The sequence below is a fragment of the Scomber scombrus genome, chromosome 7 (assembly GCF_963691925.1).
Source record: "Scomber scombrus chromosome 7, fScoSco1.1, whole genome shotgun sequence".
In the NCBI taxonomy this organism is placed as follows: domain Eukaryota; kingdom Metazoa; phylum Chordata; class Actinopteri; order Scombriformes; family Scombridae; genus Scomber; species Scomber scombrus.
Genome location: NC_084976.1, coordinates 27,655,919 through 27,670,756, shown reverse-complemented (window position 1 = coordinate 27,670,756; position 14,838 = coordinate 27,655,919). Strand labels below are relative to the sequence as shown.

The 14,838-nt window shown below is 40.6% G+C and overlaps 1 protein-coding gene across 1 annotated transcript; it reads right to left on the bottom strand.

Annotated features, from left to right (window-relative positions):
* Nucleotides 1-1,738: 1,738 nt before the first annotated feature.
* mtf1 (metal-regulatory transcription factor 1) lies at nt 1,739-14,805 on the bottom strand. Its single transcript, XM_062422322.1, has 11 exons — nt 14,690-14,805; nt 12,581-13,112; nt 8,074-8,312; nt 7,183-7,314; nt 6,473-6,546; nt 5,274-5,407; nt 4,094-4,171; nt 3,797-3,899; nt 3,049-3,719; nt 2,644-2,713; nt 1,739-2,265 (listed from the first exon to the last, which is right to left on the bottom strand). The coding sequence occupies exons 2-11, from the start codon at nt 13,046-13,048 to the stop codon at nt 1,775-1,777; spliced, it is 2,460 nt and encodes an 819-aa protein (XP_062278306.1). The 5' UTR covers nt 13,049-13,112; nt 14,690-14,805; the 3' UTR covers nt 1,739-1,774.
* Between the last annotated feature and the right edge of the window lie 33 nt (nt 14,806-14,838).

Sequence of the window (14,838 nt, the reverse complement as noted above, 5' to 3'; positions counted from 1 at the left end):
GCCAAGTAGCTCTACACTCTAGTATACAGGGCTAATGCCATCGCGCTATTGTCATTGCATTGTGTCCCATGTGAAACAATACTGTTAAATTATACTCTGAGCAGGAGGCTATGTGTTACATATATTTTGTTATTACGGGGACTGTACAGAAGCCCAGCTGCTTGTAGAACTATTCAACTAAAACATGGCAAAAACTCAAAACTCTCCTGCATAAATGTGACTGCAGGAAGAAATGCAAGGGGATAGGTGCATTCACTCCAAACTCAGCAAGTTAGTAATTCAATAGTCTATACAAAAATACAAATTCTAGAATAATCTACAAGTTTCTCAAAGATGTTTACACTAAAATGTACTCTATTTACACTGTCGCCAGGACACCATCTTTTAAATGCTACTTTACAGCAGTTGTATACAAAAAAAGTCTGTAGTGGTGCTGCACCTCAGCTAACAAGCTGTCAAATATTACTCACTTTACAAGTTAGTGTGCAATAAATTGGGAAGAGTGCAGCAAAACGTAGGGCTACTGCAAGTGTGGGGCATCTGGCAAGGAAACGCATGTCTGAGTAACAAATTAAGGGAACCAGGACCAGTTATGACTTGATGCATCCCTGAGAGGGTCACAACCCTATAAAACATGGGATGTTGACAGTAGTTCCTTACTGTTTCATTGTGGACAATTTTTGCAAACAAGCAGATCCTAGAGGATAATTTGCTAAACTGTGCAGTCTTCTATAGGTGCCTCTTTTCTCAAACTTGAGCAAAACCCACTACGTTCTTAAAAAAGGGAACGCAATTCAGTAACATAAAAACAGCTCAACTAAAAATAAAAAATGATTGGAATAAATTAATAAAAGACTTTTCTTTTACCGCTATCTTGAAGATAATAGCATTACCAGTATAATGAAAGGATCAAGCATTTAAATAAATTAACATGTACAATTTTAAATTAGCTTTAAGTTATAGGCAAGTTATTTGATGATATCGACTTAATTTCACAGGCAGATCTGATCACTTTCTTTTCTCAATTAGTAAATAACTGTCAAAAAGAAGCAGAAAATAATCATCACATCACATTTTCTCGACTAAACTACTCTTCCTAGAAAAAAAAACAAAATATTGAGGAAATCAATTCATATTATTTGACAGCCATATGAGGGTCTGGGTGTGCGACCCCTTTCAAATTTCTGCTGGGAGCTATACTTTAAAGCTATAGCAAATTCCTCTCATATACAGTGCATTCTGGTCAGTTGCATACCAGCTTTAAGCATTTGTTAGGACCTGTAGTACAGTACAAAGATATACAGACACACTTTGTTTTCCTGCTCAGGTGTGTGACCTTCAAGCCAGGAAAATTAACCTTTTTTAAGTTTTCAGTGCTTGGACAACACTCACTTGTTTCATTCGATCAATTCAGACTGGATATTATGGGTTCTTATATACAGTTTGATTATGTTTTAAGAAAGGTTCCACTGCCTTTTCCCTGCGTTAATTAGCATTAACCTCGCTAAACCTCAATCAGCAAACTAATCCTGACTCTAAAAACTTTAACTACTGCAAAGAGACTCTACAGCAATAGTATTCATAGTTTGTATATATAGGTTGCACAATGCCATACAGAACAGAATGCACTGCAGGTACGGGGGGTTCGATGCACGCACTATATAGGGAAAAAGAAGAGGCGTCACTGTGGAGAATGACTCGAGATGTGGGTGGAATCGATGCCGGTGGATGAGTGGGTGCAACAGACTGACAGTGTGCCAGACTGGCAGCTCTTCTAAGGGTTGCCATCAGTGGCCATGTTGAAGTCATCAGCAACAAGCAGCAGAGCCTCGATGTTGGCAGCTGTCTCAGGGCTCTGCAGGGAGAGAAAGTCCGAGACGTCCATATTGGCTAACCCGTCAGACGAGGGGGGATTGGTGGCAGTGCTGCTCACTATCGTGGAGAAAGTCTGAACTGAGGAGGAGGAGGAGGAGGAGGAAGAAGATGGAGCGGCCTCCTGCCTCACTTCACCCACCTTGGAGGAAGACTCGGGGAGACAGCCAGAGGGTGATGAGGGATTGTGTGGCGGCTCTGGGGGCTGCGGCCTCTGGGGGGGAGGGGGGACCTCTGAAGGTTGCTGTTGTAATGAGGCTGAAACGATGGAGGAGGCACTCTTTGAACTCTTGTCTTTAGCAGAGTCCCTGCAGGCACACTGGCACTGGCAGGATTCCTCCTGTTTGATGATGATGACTGGCAGGCTGAGGCCGATCTGTTGGACCGAGTTGCCTGAAAACAGAATATAATCAAGTTTTCAAATTCACTGAAAAAAACCCTAAAACAGACACACCTGGTGGCCTAAGGTGACAGTCATGCTGTGCAGCAATTGATGAGTTTAGGCTGGTCACCTCTATGTCATTTTGATGTCAGCCCAACAATACTTCTCACAACAGTTCTCTATAGCTCCTGAATGTTTTGAAAGTTACTGCTTGTACGTCATTAATTGTCAATTCATTATTAAACAATATAATGTGATGCAGTTTAAAAAGCTACAGCAGTATTCATATAATGAAAACATGGCTTTTTAATAAGACAAATATGTGATTTTATTACATCCTTTTGGCCTATGTCTACAATATGATAATAATTCAATAAAGATGAACTTACCAGCGTTTCCTCCCACTGGTATGGCTGTGGTGAAGAAAACCTTTTCCACTTTTGGAGCCCCTTGATGTTGCTGTGAAAAAACATAGAACATCATGAATCGAGCAAGATAAAATCATGTGGTTGGCGTATGTGTGTTGTACTAAAAGTAATATACTAATATACTAAAAGACATTCCTTTGCTACACTTGCTGCAAAATAAAAAAGTTGTCTTGCATGAATAGTTAGTAGCAAGCTGTTATTGGCTAATCCTCTGATATAAACAAACTTATAAAGAGGTGACCAAAATAATGAAATCCCTAGTTTCATGTATGTAGGCATGCATTAAATCTCTTAAAATCAAGACTAGTACACTATCAGTACAGGGCATCAGGCTCCAGATAATTAAGCTGTGGGACCACTACTCACTGCTTGCTCTGGATTTTGCTGGCTGTTAGCAGCGCTGCTGAGGATCCACTGTAGGTTCTGGTCAGACATGACCAGGCTGGGCTGCAGCAGGTTCTGGGTTGGTGCTATAGTAATGGTGGCAGGGGCGGGAGCCAGACCAGGGCCAGAATTGGGAACAGGGTTGTTGGCCAAAGGCACAGATTGAGCTACAGCTGCCAGAGCTTCTGTTGTGGTGGCTGCAACAACAGACACAGCAGGAGTGCCTGGCGCTGCGGTGGTCAGTGCTGGAGCCACTGGAGGAGTATCGGAGATAGGTGGTGGGAGAGGATTGCTCTGAGTGGCATTATCCGGCTGCAAGAATGATGCGGATGGCAGTGCCACATAGTGCTGGGTGTTGGCATGGTTTGGCGCTTGGACAGAAGCCTGGGCAGGCACATCGGATATCTGCTGGGGCCCTGCTAGTTGCATGAAAGGGGGATGCTGTGTGGAGGTGACCGTAACAGTGACAGAGGCAGATGTGGAGGCGTGAGAGGAAGAGCTCTGACTGAGCTGGGAAGGAGCCTCCATGACTGAAGTTGTGTGGGAACAGCAAGATGAGGAGGTAGGAGTGAGAGAGAAAGAGATAAGAGACGAGGCATCAGTCATTCCTGGCTGGGTAGGGGTCTCTAGGCCGAAGGCTTCAGCAAGGCTCTCTGAAGAGGGAAATAAAACTCTATTATAAATATGAATAAAATATAATTTAAGATTGCAGATTCTGAAACACACTTACCGTGGGGATGGGCTTCATCTTGGCTGACACTATTTTCTGGACTCTGGAACATGAGCTCAAATATTTTCACAGGGGTCACATTGTTGAGGTCCAAATTCTGCGCCTGGAATAAGTTTAAAATGAACACAAAATTTAGGGATACAATAAGTGACATCAACACACTTTTGTCTGGCTAAAAATTGTTAATACAGTGGAGCTTTAAGTATCAAAATATTTGCCTGTTAGCTGACGTCTTTACTGACTATCTTGTTCTAGTCAACTCCTGTTTAACAAATAAGAAGCAAAGGCCGGACTTACATTATGGATGTTCTCGCGTAGATCTGAGTCTGTAGAGATGAGGCTTAAGTCACTGAGGCACAGCGAGTGATTTGCATCCTGTAATTAAGAGATGAATATGACTTAATTAAACTTGCCACTGCTATGGGATCAGGTGATGAGTCATGTAAAGAAGTCAGATAAGCCAAAATGGAAAATAATGCAACACGTACCGTAAATGCGACAATGCAGGTTTTACTTAAAAGAGCAGTTGACTTCAAAGAGTAAACTGGCAGATAATTACATAGTTTTCATATAAGTTAGGACTGTCCCTCAGAATAAGACATGCAAAACATTTATTTTGTTTTGACACTTTGATCCAAATCCACTTCTTTTAAATAAATACATTTAGCAAATGTTCCCATCATGGAGGTGTGCAGCTCTTTTTTTGGGCTAACATGCTCTCTAGAAAGCCTCTCATCTAGTATTAATCAGGCGGGGAGTTTTGCTACTGCATTCATTCTCATTTTTGGTGTCAAAAGGACTTCCGTCTCTATACAAGTCAATGGAGAATTCACCAACTTCTCACTTGATTTATAACCTCAGTAAACGTTTTCAAAATGTGTTTACAGTTTCAATCGCTAGTTTAAAGCCTTCTTCAATGCAGTATGATGTTCATTTGTGACATTTTGGCCTCACTGATTTTATATTTGACGATAAAGCAGGGTATGCATTAGGGCGTGGCTACGTCGTGATTGACAAGTCGATTGGTTCACAGGTTCAGGAGGGCGCCTCATGCCATCCTGATGCCCATATAAGTAGAATCCGTGGTTTTTATTTTTACCAGCATGCACCGGAAATTTTCAAGATGGCACTGCCCAGATCCGAAACTATTGGCTTCCGAGCAGCAGTCCACAAACCAATGGGTGACGTCACAGATGTTACGTCCATTATATATACAGTCTATGGTATTAAATTAATTATTAATACTTCTAGTGGCTACTGTGTGCCATGACACACGGATGAGATGTGAAAATGTGTCACCAACACTGGTCATGTGGCCACTAAACAAAGTGAACTGAAAGTGAAAGTGTAAAATAATTCCAGTAAACAAAGTGAGGACTGTGGTATCATGTTACTCCCAAGCTATGAACAGGGAACATGACCACTTTACCAACAATGTGCGTACAACACTCGGACAAATTGCTGAATTGGGACTCACTTCAGAGAGTGGGTGGGTTAGGGTGACGCTGAAGGGCTGTCCTTTGTCGTGGCCCCGAATGTGACTCTTCAGACTGTACTGGCTGCTAAAGGTCTTCTCACAGCCATCACTGGGACAGTTGAATGGCTTCTCCCCTACAATACAATTAGAAACAGAGAGGGAAGTATACAGAAACAGGAGAAAGGTAAGAGCTAATCTTGTTAGGGAGAAAAAAAGACACCCAAGACAAGAATTTCTGTGTTATTTAAACCTTTGAGGAAACAAACAAAGCAACAGTATTGCTGACATGAATAAAGTGAGTTCATGTTCTTACTCATTAAAACACCAATATTGCTCTTGTACATAATGTTACTATTATTTTTTATTTCCAATTGTTTTTATTGCTTGTGTACTTATTTATTATTTATTGTACTTTATTCTTTTTTATTGATGCTCTTCTATTTCATCATGGCACAATTAAAATTACAATTTAAAGTGGACCGTGCATTTTATTTGATTGATTTACAGCGTGCACACACTTGAAACAGAAACAATCAGCTTAACCACAGAATATTAAATTTCACTTTTGTTTTCATCTAACAGGAGCTTCTACTGAATATAATTTATTTTAAAAAAAAGCTCCTTTCTCCTCCACTGCCACAGGAATAAGTTGTAGAGATTGATGTCTCTGTCTGATGCTTAACTACATTCTTCAAGTATACAATAAAGGAGAATCGTCCAATTTAAAAAAGCCCATTAAAGAACCACATATTAAAAACCACATGAAAAGGAGTGAGTAGCGTGCTATCTGGTCAGCAGCCGTAGCTCCGTCGAGACAATCTCTCTTTTCTGAATGAAGCACTCAAGTTGCCCTTGAGCAAAGATTTCTGGCTCCAGCTGTCCGACTGGAAACTTCCAATTAGTGAAGTTATTTGTCCAATCAATGAGTGCACATGAACAGAGCGTCCTGTTAGATTTTCAATTACAGCTGTTCTAACTACATTTATGCACAGACTTTTTGAAAGGAAGACACAGTGAATACAAACCACGTAGAAATATTTTTGGCTGGAGGAAAAAAATCTATTTGTTCGGGTCATTCAAATTAACTCGGCATGTGTGGGAGGCACCGGTTATCAATGCAATCAGTGTAAAGATGCAAATCAGGCCTACGTACAGCCTCGATAAATCAAGGTCAAAGAACAGAAATGAAAACTATGTACCTGTATGTGTCCGTACATGGGTTTTCAGGTGATGACTCGCAGCAAAAGCTTTGCCGCAGCCATCGTGGTCACACCTTGAGGCAAAAGACAGAAAAATCATGTCAGATATGAATTTCTAGGAGCAGAAAGACACTGATGCATTTTCAAGACAATAAAGCAATTATTCTGTGGGAAGAGTGAGCACCTTTGACTCATCATATACAAAAAATTATTGGTTTGATCACTTTAGTCCAAAATTGTAGATGTAAGATCACTGCTTTTGCCTTGTAACTGCATGTCTTGTTGAATGCGTGTGTTGTTATCACTAGGAGGCTCATTACTCTTCCTTTGCTTTGGTTTATATCCAAATAAGGTAGAAGCTCCATGTCTTGGGTGTAGGGATCATAATAAGGTGTCAAGAAATAATTTATGACTTGGGGATGCATGGCCAGTTTACGATGTGTATATGCACATATATATTCTCTTGGTCATTCTCCATTGGGTAGAATGATATAGGCTGATATGTTTGACCAATCACAGATGATTTCCAAACTATAATAGTTTAGGCAAGAAAAAAGAAAATTCCTAACTTGTATAATCCTCCAGTATTTGAGTAGACTGGCAAACTTTAGAACTGTCTTCAATAGATGCCTGTAAGTATCAACTAGTATCATTGTTACTTCATTTTCTACCTTGAGTGGATTAAGCCTGGTTTGATAATGAACACTCACCGGAATGGCTTCTCCCCGGTATGTGTGCGAATGTGCTTCCTCAGGTCGCTGAGAGTGGTAAAGTACTTTGTGCATCCCTCCGATTCACAGTTGAACGTCTTGCCTGTGTGAAGTCTCTGGTGTGCTTTTAGTCTGCGGAGTCAGTCAAGTGTGTTTCATTAAACCACAACAGGAAAGAGACAAACTAAGCAAACATTTGTCTGGTGGCTGGTGCTAATTTTGAGCCCTGAACTGGACTGATACAGTCAATCTGAAGTGGTATAGTTGTTATTTTTTTTGCATGCGTAACTGTAGTATATTTTAACAGCTCCCAGAGAGCCAGCAGAGCGGTTTCATGGTTATTTGTCACAGCTGACACACTTTATCAAAAGCATCCATTGTGTCACTTCTTGCATTCTCTGAAAACTCGGGAAATATAAAACTGTACAAATACACATTTTTTCTGCAGTTTTGATCTCAGACAGCAGATTTATGGGCTACAAGGAAAATACTCGGAAATACTAACTGCAGTCAGAGAAACATTTATACCCAACACAAAGTACACCTCTATAAAAAGCAAAATGTTGTGTTTTAATTCTACTTAAACACTTAATTTGTGGCTGTTCTCTTTATTGTATTGGATCAAAGTCAGTTGGGCCACTTGCTCTGGCTGGACCTGCCAAATAACTGACGTTTTATAATGACTATCTAATCTTGTTTACTCAACCGTTTCTAGTCTCAAGTGACCACACTTCCCAATCTCAAGGACGACAAACTGGACACCGCTAAATAAACAGAACCTACATTGATGATAAATGACCTGAACTTGCGTTATAGGGCCCACAGCTTTGGACCAACAGCACAATGAGGAGAAATTAAGCACAAATACAACAAAACTGAGTTCATGCCCACCTGTACAGGGTGTTAAAGGCCTTCTCACAGCCTTGCACGTCACACTCAAACGGCTTCTCCTTGGTGTGTACACGGACGTGGATCTTGAGGCTGTAAGAGGTGAGGAAGGCCTTTCCGCAGCCCTGCTGATTACACACAAATGTATATTCACCCCGGTGGGTCTTCTGGTGTGTTCGCAGGTTTCCCGCCGTGCTGTAAGTCCTTGTGCAGCCTTCGAACATGCACTGGTAGCGCTTCACCTGATAGAGGAACATTAAGAAGAAGAGGGGAGAGAAAAGGGGGTAAAAAGTGAGTGTCTGGAAGCTGGCAGATTGGATTCATCTGTAGTGAAAAAAAAATCATCCTGAGGCTACGGAAAAGATAAAATCACCTCGTGTTACGATCAATTAATCAAAGTCTTTACTGACTATTTAAAAAACGAGGGAGGGAATAATTTGATTTAACTCAGCTCAGCAAAAACCAGTGCTGCCATATAATGTAGTGACTTAGAAAGTGTGACCTTTCAGAGGGGGACTTGAACTCAATGACTCAGCCACCCATCAGCACATGAAACGGGTGAGCACAAAGGACAACGAGGATGACTAATGCAATACATCCCATCCTATTCCGTTTCACAGCAGCGATCTCCATTGCAGACTGGCAGCCTCCTGCTCTCTTCTCACACAAAAGCCGCAGGGCGATGTGAATAAAAGCAGTCCTTTCTCTTTTTAGAAAAATGCTCTCCATCTTGTCTTTGAACACAAAGCCAAGATGAAGAAGCTTGTGGTAGACCCCTCGACATGAGAATCTCCTCCGTCAGCTTACATTATTCCTTTAAGTTACAGCCCATGTCCTCTTAGAGATCTAGTAAGTACTAATTTCCCATCATGACATTCCCATAAACGTAACTATTAATATAAAGAAGTGCATGTTTAACCCTCTCTTTGCGTACTCCAGCTTCCTCCCACAAACCAAAAACATGCAGGTTCAGCTAATTGGTGACTCTTAATTGGCTGTAGGTGGGAATGTGAGTGTGAATGGTTGGCTGTCTGTATACTATATGTGATTGACTGGTGACCTGTCCAGGGTGACCTGTCTGCCTCTCACCCAATGTCAGCTGAGTTTGGCTCCAGCACCCCCACGACCCTCTGGAGGATAAGAGGTAAAGAAAATGAATAAATTAATGTTTAATCCTGACCAATTAGGTGCAGTAGTGACAGAATGTTCTTTTGTAATTATCATTTTACAAAAAGTAATAAACTAACCTCGAATTTTCCAAGACTTTTGAGGTCAGAAAAAAATCAGTTTTGAGAATTTCGGCCAATATGGCAGCACAATTTGCATAAAAGTAAGACATCTAAAATAACAGTTTAATAAAGAGTAAAATAACCCGATTTTTAAAAAATTGAAGTTTTCCTCGGGTCAATTTTGACCTGGGAGGACAAAGAGCGTTGACTCAAAAATGAGGTATAATTTAATTTAAATGAGGCATATTGACTATAATTTCCATTATAATTGGTAATAAGTTGGAACGAAGTTGGCTAAAAAGGTCTAACACAGAATTGGGTGTTAATTTATTCCTTATGCTTTATGCTTTATAAACAGTCAAACCAGGAGGACAAAAGTTGCATTGTCGACGGATAGGAAGACAACACAAGAGTCAATTAAAAATTGCTGAAAGTTAATGGTAAAAAAAACCTAAGTTTCAACATGATGTTAACACTTCATTGGGAAAACAACTGATGTGTCAGTAAAAATCCTCAAAACGTTTCTCCATGCTTCAATTTAGAACAGATGCTCCCGACACGCTCTCATAACATTTTCAATTACACCGTGAAAATGACAGCTGATATAAAGCTGATTACATTTCCTTTCACTCTAGCTGGCAAACACTAATTTGAGTGATGGGTAGTCTAAAGCCATTCCTTTTGATTATAAGCGTGTGGGTGAGCTCATTTGTTAAGCAAACATCCATGCATCCGACCCTACCCCCCACTCACCCCCCCACCCCGCATGGGAAGCCTGCTAAAGCTTGTAGCTCAGTGCTTTATTCATCTCCCACACCCGCATGACTCTTCCTCGCCATCAGTTCAATCATTGTGAGAGGGCATTGTATGCTTCGGTCTCCCACACGCATAGTGGAAAAAGACTGCTGCGTTACAAAATAAATATTTATGCAAGAGTATTTACAGCAAGTTCGCGATGCTGCTTGTCTGTGATTTTTCCTGACACTTGTTGAACGGGAGGAATTTTCTGTCTTGATCACAGGAAATATCCTCTCTTGGTTGTTATCTCTTATTCACACGCTTTTCAAATGCAGGGTTGCTCATTTTTTTTTCTATCTGAGTTTATCTGCCTGTTTTGGATGTGCACAACCTCACTGCATTCCTATTCACTGCCACAATCTACTCAACATGCTGTGATTTCATTTAAAGGTTCCATTAAAAAGCTGAAAATGTGTCAAAAATACTATTTAGATTTTCCACAACGTTTCCCATTTTCTAATGTGTGAACTTCTGTAGTGATGTAAGTGAGCGGTTTAGTTTATTGTCCTCTTGGAAATTCATTCTGTGCCTTTACTCCCGCCCTCGGGTTAAAAATTAATTCTCACTAAGAAGCGGATGTTATACATCACCAACAATTGACTGGCCCTTTCCTTGTGACTCATAACCCACTGAAACAGTGTTGTGAAATGTTGTTGCAGTCTTTTTGAACATTTTAACTATTTTGTCCAGTTTGTTATTACTTACAGACAAGAAAAAAGTACCAGGTATTAAAAGATGGAACCCACTACGAATTCATAATAAAGGAAATCCAGTATGTCTCTTTTACTGTCCAGTATGTATTTATCCAAAACTAAAACAAACTTCTTCATTTTTACATATTTCTTGTTTTTCCTGTTTGTGTCTGTTGTGTCCACAATTTTAAAAAAAGGAGTAAAGTTTAAAGTAAAATTTTAGCCTGGGAAAATAGTCAAATATAGGAGGAAGTTCTGAGTGGTGTAAGAGGTGTGTGGGCCTGAGCTCAATTCGACTGCAGTAACTTTGTCCAGCGACTAATTCCACTGAATGGTACAGCTCAACTCAACGCTACTCTGCTTTCTTTTTGGTTTCCCAATCGGTAAAAGTTGTGGATAGTACCTGCCTGGTACTTTTTTAGTATCACCCCAGTCGAGTTTTTTTTTAAATGAGGCAGGAAAACAACAACAAAGCATAACTTTACTTTATCAAATGAGGAGAAAGGTCCCCCTTATCTTAAATTGATGCTACAGTACTGCCTTGTATTATGAATGAAGCGGTACATAGGTTAAAGCAGCTGTGCTGGGTGTGTTTGACCAATCAACTAAGATCATCCCTGCAAAGCCCGCCCCCCTTGAGGAGGTAATATCTGCAGTAGAAAATGAAATCCAGAAAAGTAAAGCGAGTGGAGTCAAGCTGAGCTGAGTCAGTGCCATGTAGTGAAAACACAGCTTTAAGAACCTTTTGAGGGACTCTTGTTTCTCTACTTGCGTTTCCACCAAAGGGACGAGGATGGAGAGAACAAATCCCGTTAGAATAAGAGAAATAAAATATTATTTTCTGATTGTTTCACAGCAGTTAAGTTCTTAATCACAAATAATTTGCCATCAAACACTCAACAGATGATTTACTGTGGAGACAGACGCTTTGTTTAATTTTCCTCCTCTGCATTTCTGCTTTTCGTTCACTCATTACATCCAACTACAAAGAACAGCTCGACAAATAGGTGCTGTTTTTTCCTCGTGTGTGTAAGCTGTGTTTCAAGCACGGCAGTATTTTTGTAATTCCTCCTTGGTCTACATTTGCACCTTTTTCTACCTGGTTCCTCAGATATGGTGGAAACATAAACAGGAGGGGACAACAGAGACTTAAAGTTCCAAGTTTAGTTTCTGAGATTATTTCCTCTGGGTCCAAAGTACTTGTAACTTTTGGTCAAAACGGGGCTCTTGTAAAGCACTGAGTGAAAAAATTGTAAAAGCACGTTGACATAAGCACCAGACATGAGCTGAACTATTTGCAGTTAGGTGATAACTTCACAGCAAATAGTTCAGCTCCCGGCGAAATGACTAGAGCCAAGCAGGAAGGACAGCATGTCTCCAAAGACCTTCCAGCATGTAAACATAACTGCAGTCATATTACACTTGTTAAAACAGTTTGAGAGCTGTACATATGGAAGATAATTGTGTTGCTGATGTGCTGTTGATGAGCAATTAGCCGGGATGACAAAGACAAACAAAATCAATTACTTCCATAACAGTAGTTATCCACATTCTACTGAAATGATGCCCATCTGCAGTAACTGGTATGTGTAATGATTTTTAACATATTATGTTCAACTGGGTAAAATCACAAAGCCGAGATGCAAAAGAGAACTGAAATCTCTGTGGACCTGGTATTCGTGCAGAATGTTTGAAAGAAAGATGGCACTGGTATCCAACAAATACATTTCATCAGTATGTAGCTGCTGTGTATCCTTTACGTTTGGAGGAGATGCTTTTATTTAGGCTTACCTCTCTCTGCCTGGTCTCTGGACACTCAGAGTGCAGGGTGAGGGTGGCACCCTCAATGTTGCGTGGCATTGGGGTAGAGCCTGGATTAATTGTGAACTGGATCTGGTCTGGAGAAATCGTGTGGTGCACATAACCCTGTGACATGCCATCAGGGTCGGCCATAAAGGTCAGAGAGCCCTCCTCTTCGTCTCCATCTCCTTCCCCTTCAGTAAGGAAGGTAACTCCATCTTCGTCCCCTCCGCAGTGACCCTCCTCCTCGCCCTCCTCATCCAACCGAATGGGGTCCCGCTCAATGAGCACTGTGGTGCGGTCATACACCCGACCAGAAGACGATGAAGGCTCATTGATCAGGTGATCGTCTTTGTCAAAGTGGATCTTGTCTTCTTCTTCCTCATCGTCCCGCCCCAGGGGATCCACCTCTACCTCAAAGTACATGGACGCCTCCGTACGAGGGCCATTCTCGCTCATGGTCCCTGGTGCCTCTCCTTCCTTCACAAGGAGGACTGCACACTCACACTGTTAACAGTACAACCTGAAAAATAAGAAGCGCATTCCTCTTACATAGTGCAAAGTACTGGATGGCAGTCTTCCCAAGTTCAGTATTTACCAATGTATTATCAAGAGTTAGCTGGTCCTGAGATCTGATAAACAAAATACTGGTGTAGTTCTAATATTTCTTGTGAGGATACATACAATAAAAAGCAATGATGAGTATAATAGTTATGTCCTGTAATGAAATGCATCAAAATGAGTAGAATAAGCAGCACAGAAACAAAGGATATCTCAAAAATCAATCACAGACATGACTGTTGATTGCGCAATGGATTTCATGTTGCCAACAGTGAAACATGCTTTATTTGAAGAAACCAATGCTTATCTTTATTTACTGTACAAGCTTTTCCACAAGATTAAAAACATAAGACTGCTACTCCACCAAATTCTCAGTTTTCATAAGAATGAAAAGCTTTAATGTTGCTACAATTACACTGAGTGAATGACATCTAGACATAACCTCACATGACATGGACAATGAGTGAGTGAGTGAGTGAGTTATTTGCCCTCAAGACAAAACAAAGCCATATTGCCTAGTTAAAAGCGAGCACAGCATGGAGGGTAAGAGACATTTAATGTTTCTAGAAAGTACCATTGTCATCTTACAGGCCTGTTCTGACAGACATCAAAGTACTCACGACTGGCTACGTCTAAAAAAAAGAGGCTCTTATTTAATACTAAATGGAATAGTTTACTTTTAAAGCAAACAATAAGGCTTATATATTAGCACCAGAAAGACTAAATAGCTCTGCTTTGAGGGGGAAATGATGTCTGATTTCAATGACATAAGTCACGAGACAGCTGAGGCTAAACTCAATCAACACACATATATATAATGATTTCCAACCAACAACATAAAACAATATATATCAAGCTTTCTGACGCATTATGAGTGACACATGAAAGATGTCACATTCACACGATAGCGTCAGTTAACTTTTTATTTTTTTTGGGGGGGGGATACTCGACACGGCTGGTTAGCTAGCGTTTACAAACACAGGGTGGCCTGGCACACACGCTGGGATTGACTCCCCCATCACACTGACAATGCAGTGACACTACACGTATATCATGAGACTGTTATAGCTGGCTCTGTAGATAAAATCACTGCCATGTTATCTCAAAGAGGTAACGTAAAGCGTCAAAGCGACACTAGCTTCAAAGATATGTCGCTAGCTAGCTGCTACAAACACACACATATAAAGCGGTGATGAATGCTTTAAAAAAAATAAAAAATACATCACTATTCCCATTTGTTAACAGCTGTGTGGATTGGCTGTGAATTCAACATCGCAGTAACCCTTTTGTCTTTATAGCTAGGTGGCTACAGCTAGGTGAATTACCACTTATTTCTCAGCACACACATATATAGCATAGTTTAGCTCCTAGCTTAGCTCGGGGTTGCTAGCTGGTAACGCAGCCAGTTAACTGTCGACAGCTGACATTACACATCTTCAGTGCAAGAACGACAACAAGTTTCATTTAACCTGGTGATGAACTGGCATGCTAACTCTAAAGTGAATAAACTAAAAGCAGATGACATTAAAATATATTTACCTGTGTAAAAATGTTTAGTCCTATCTCTCTCTGAAGCACTTTCTTCCTATCCCCTCCCTGGTACGCCATACGTCACAACTCTCACTAATGAATTCTGGGAAATGAAGTATAATAACTAACCCTTAATTTAATGATAACAATAATTCCCC

What these genes read in the sequence shown, in the direction of transcription:
- mtf1 (XM_062422322.1), bottom strand. Translation starts at nt 13,048, where the DNA reads ATGAGCGAGAATGGCCCTCGTACGGAGGCGTCCATGTACTTTGAGGTA. An exon ending in CAGAGACCAGGCAGAGAGAG is followed by an intron (nt 8,313 to 12,580) that starts GTAAGCCTAAAT and finishes TTCCTCTATCAG; the next exon opens with GTGAAGCGCTACCAGTGCAT. An exon ending in GCCTTTAACACCCTGTACAG is followed by an intron (nt 7,315 to 8,073) that starts GTGGGCATGAAC and finishes CTGACTCCGCAG; the next exon opens with ACTAAAAGCACACCAGAGAC.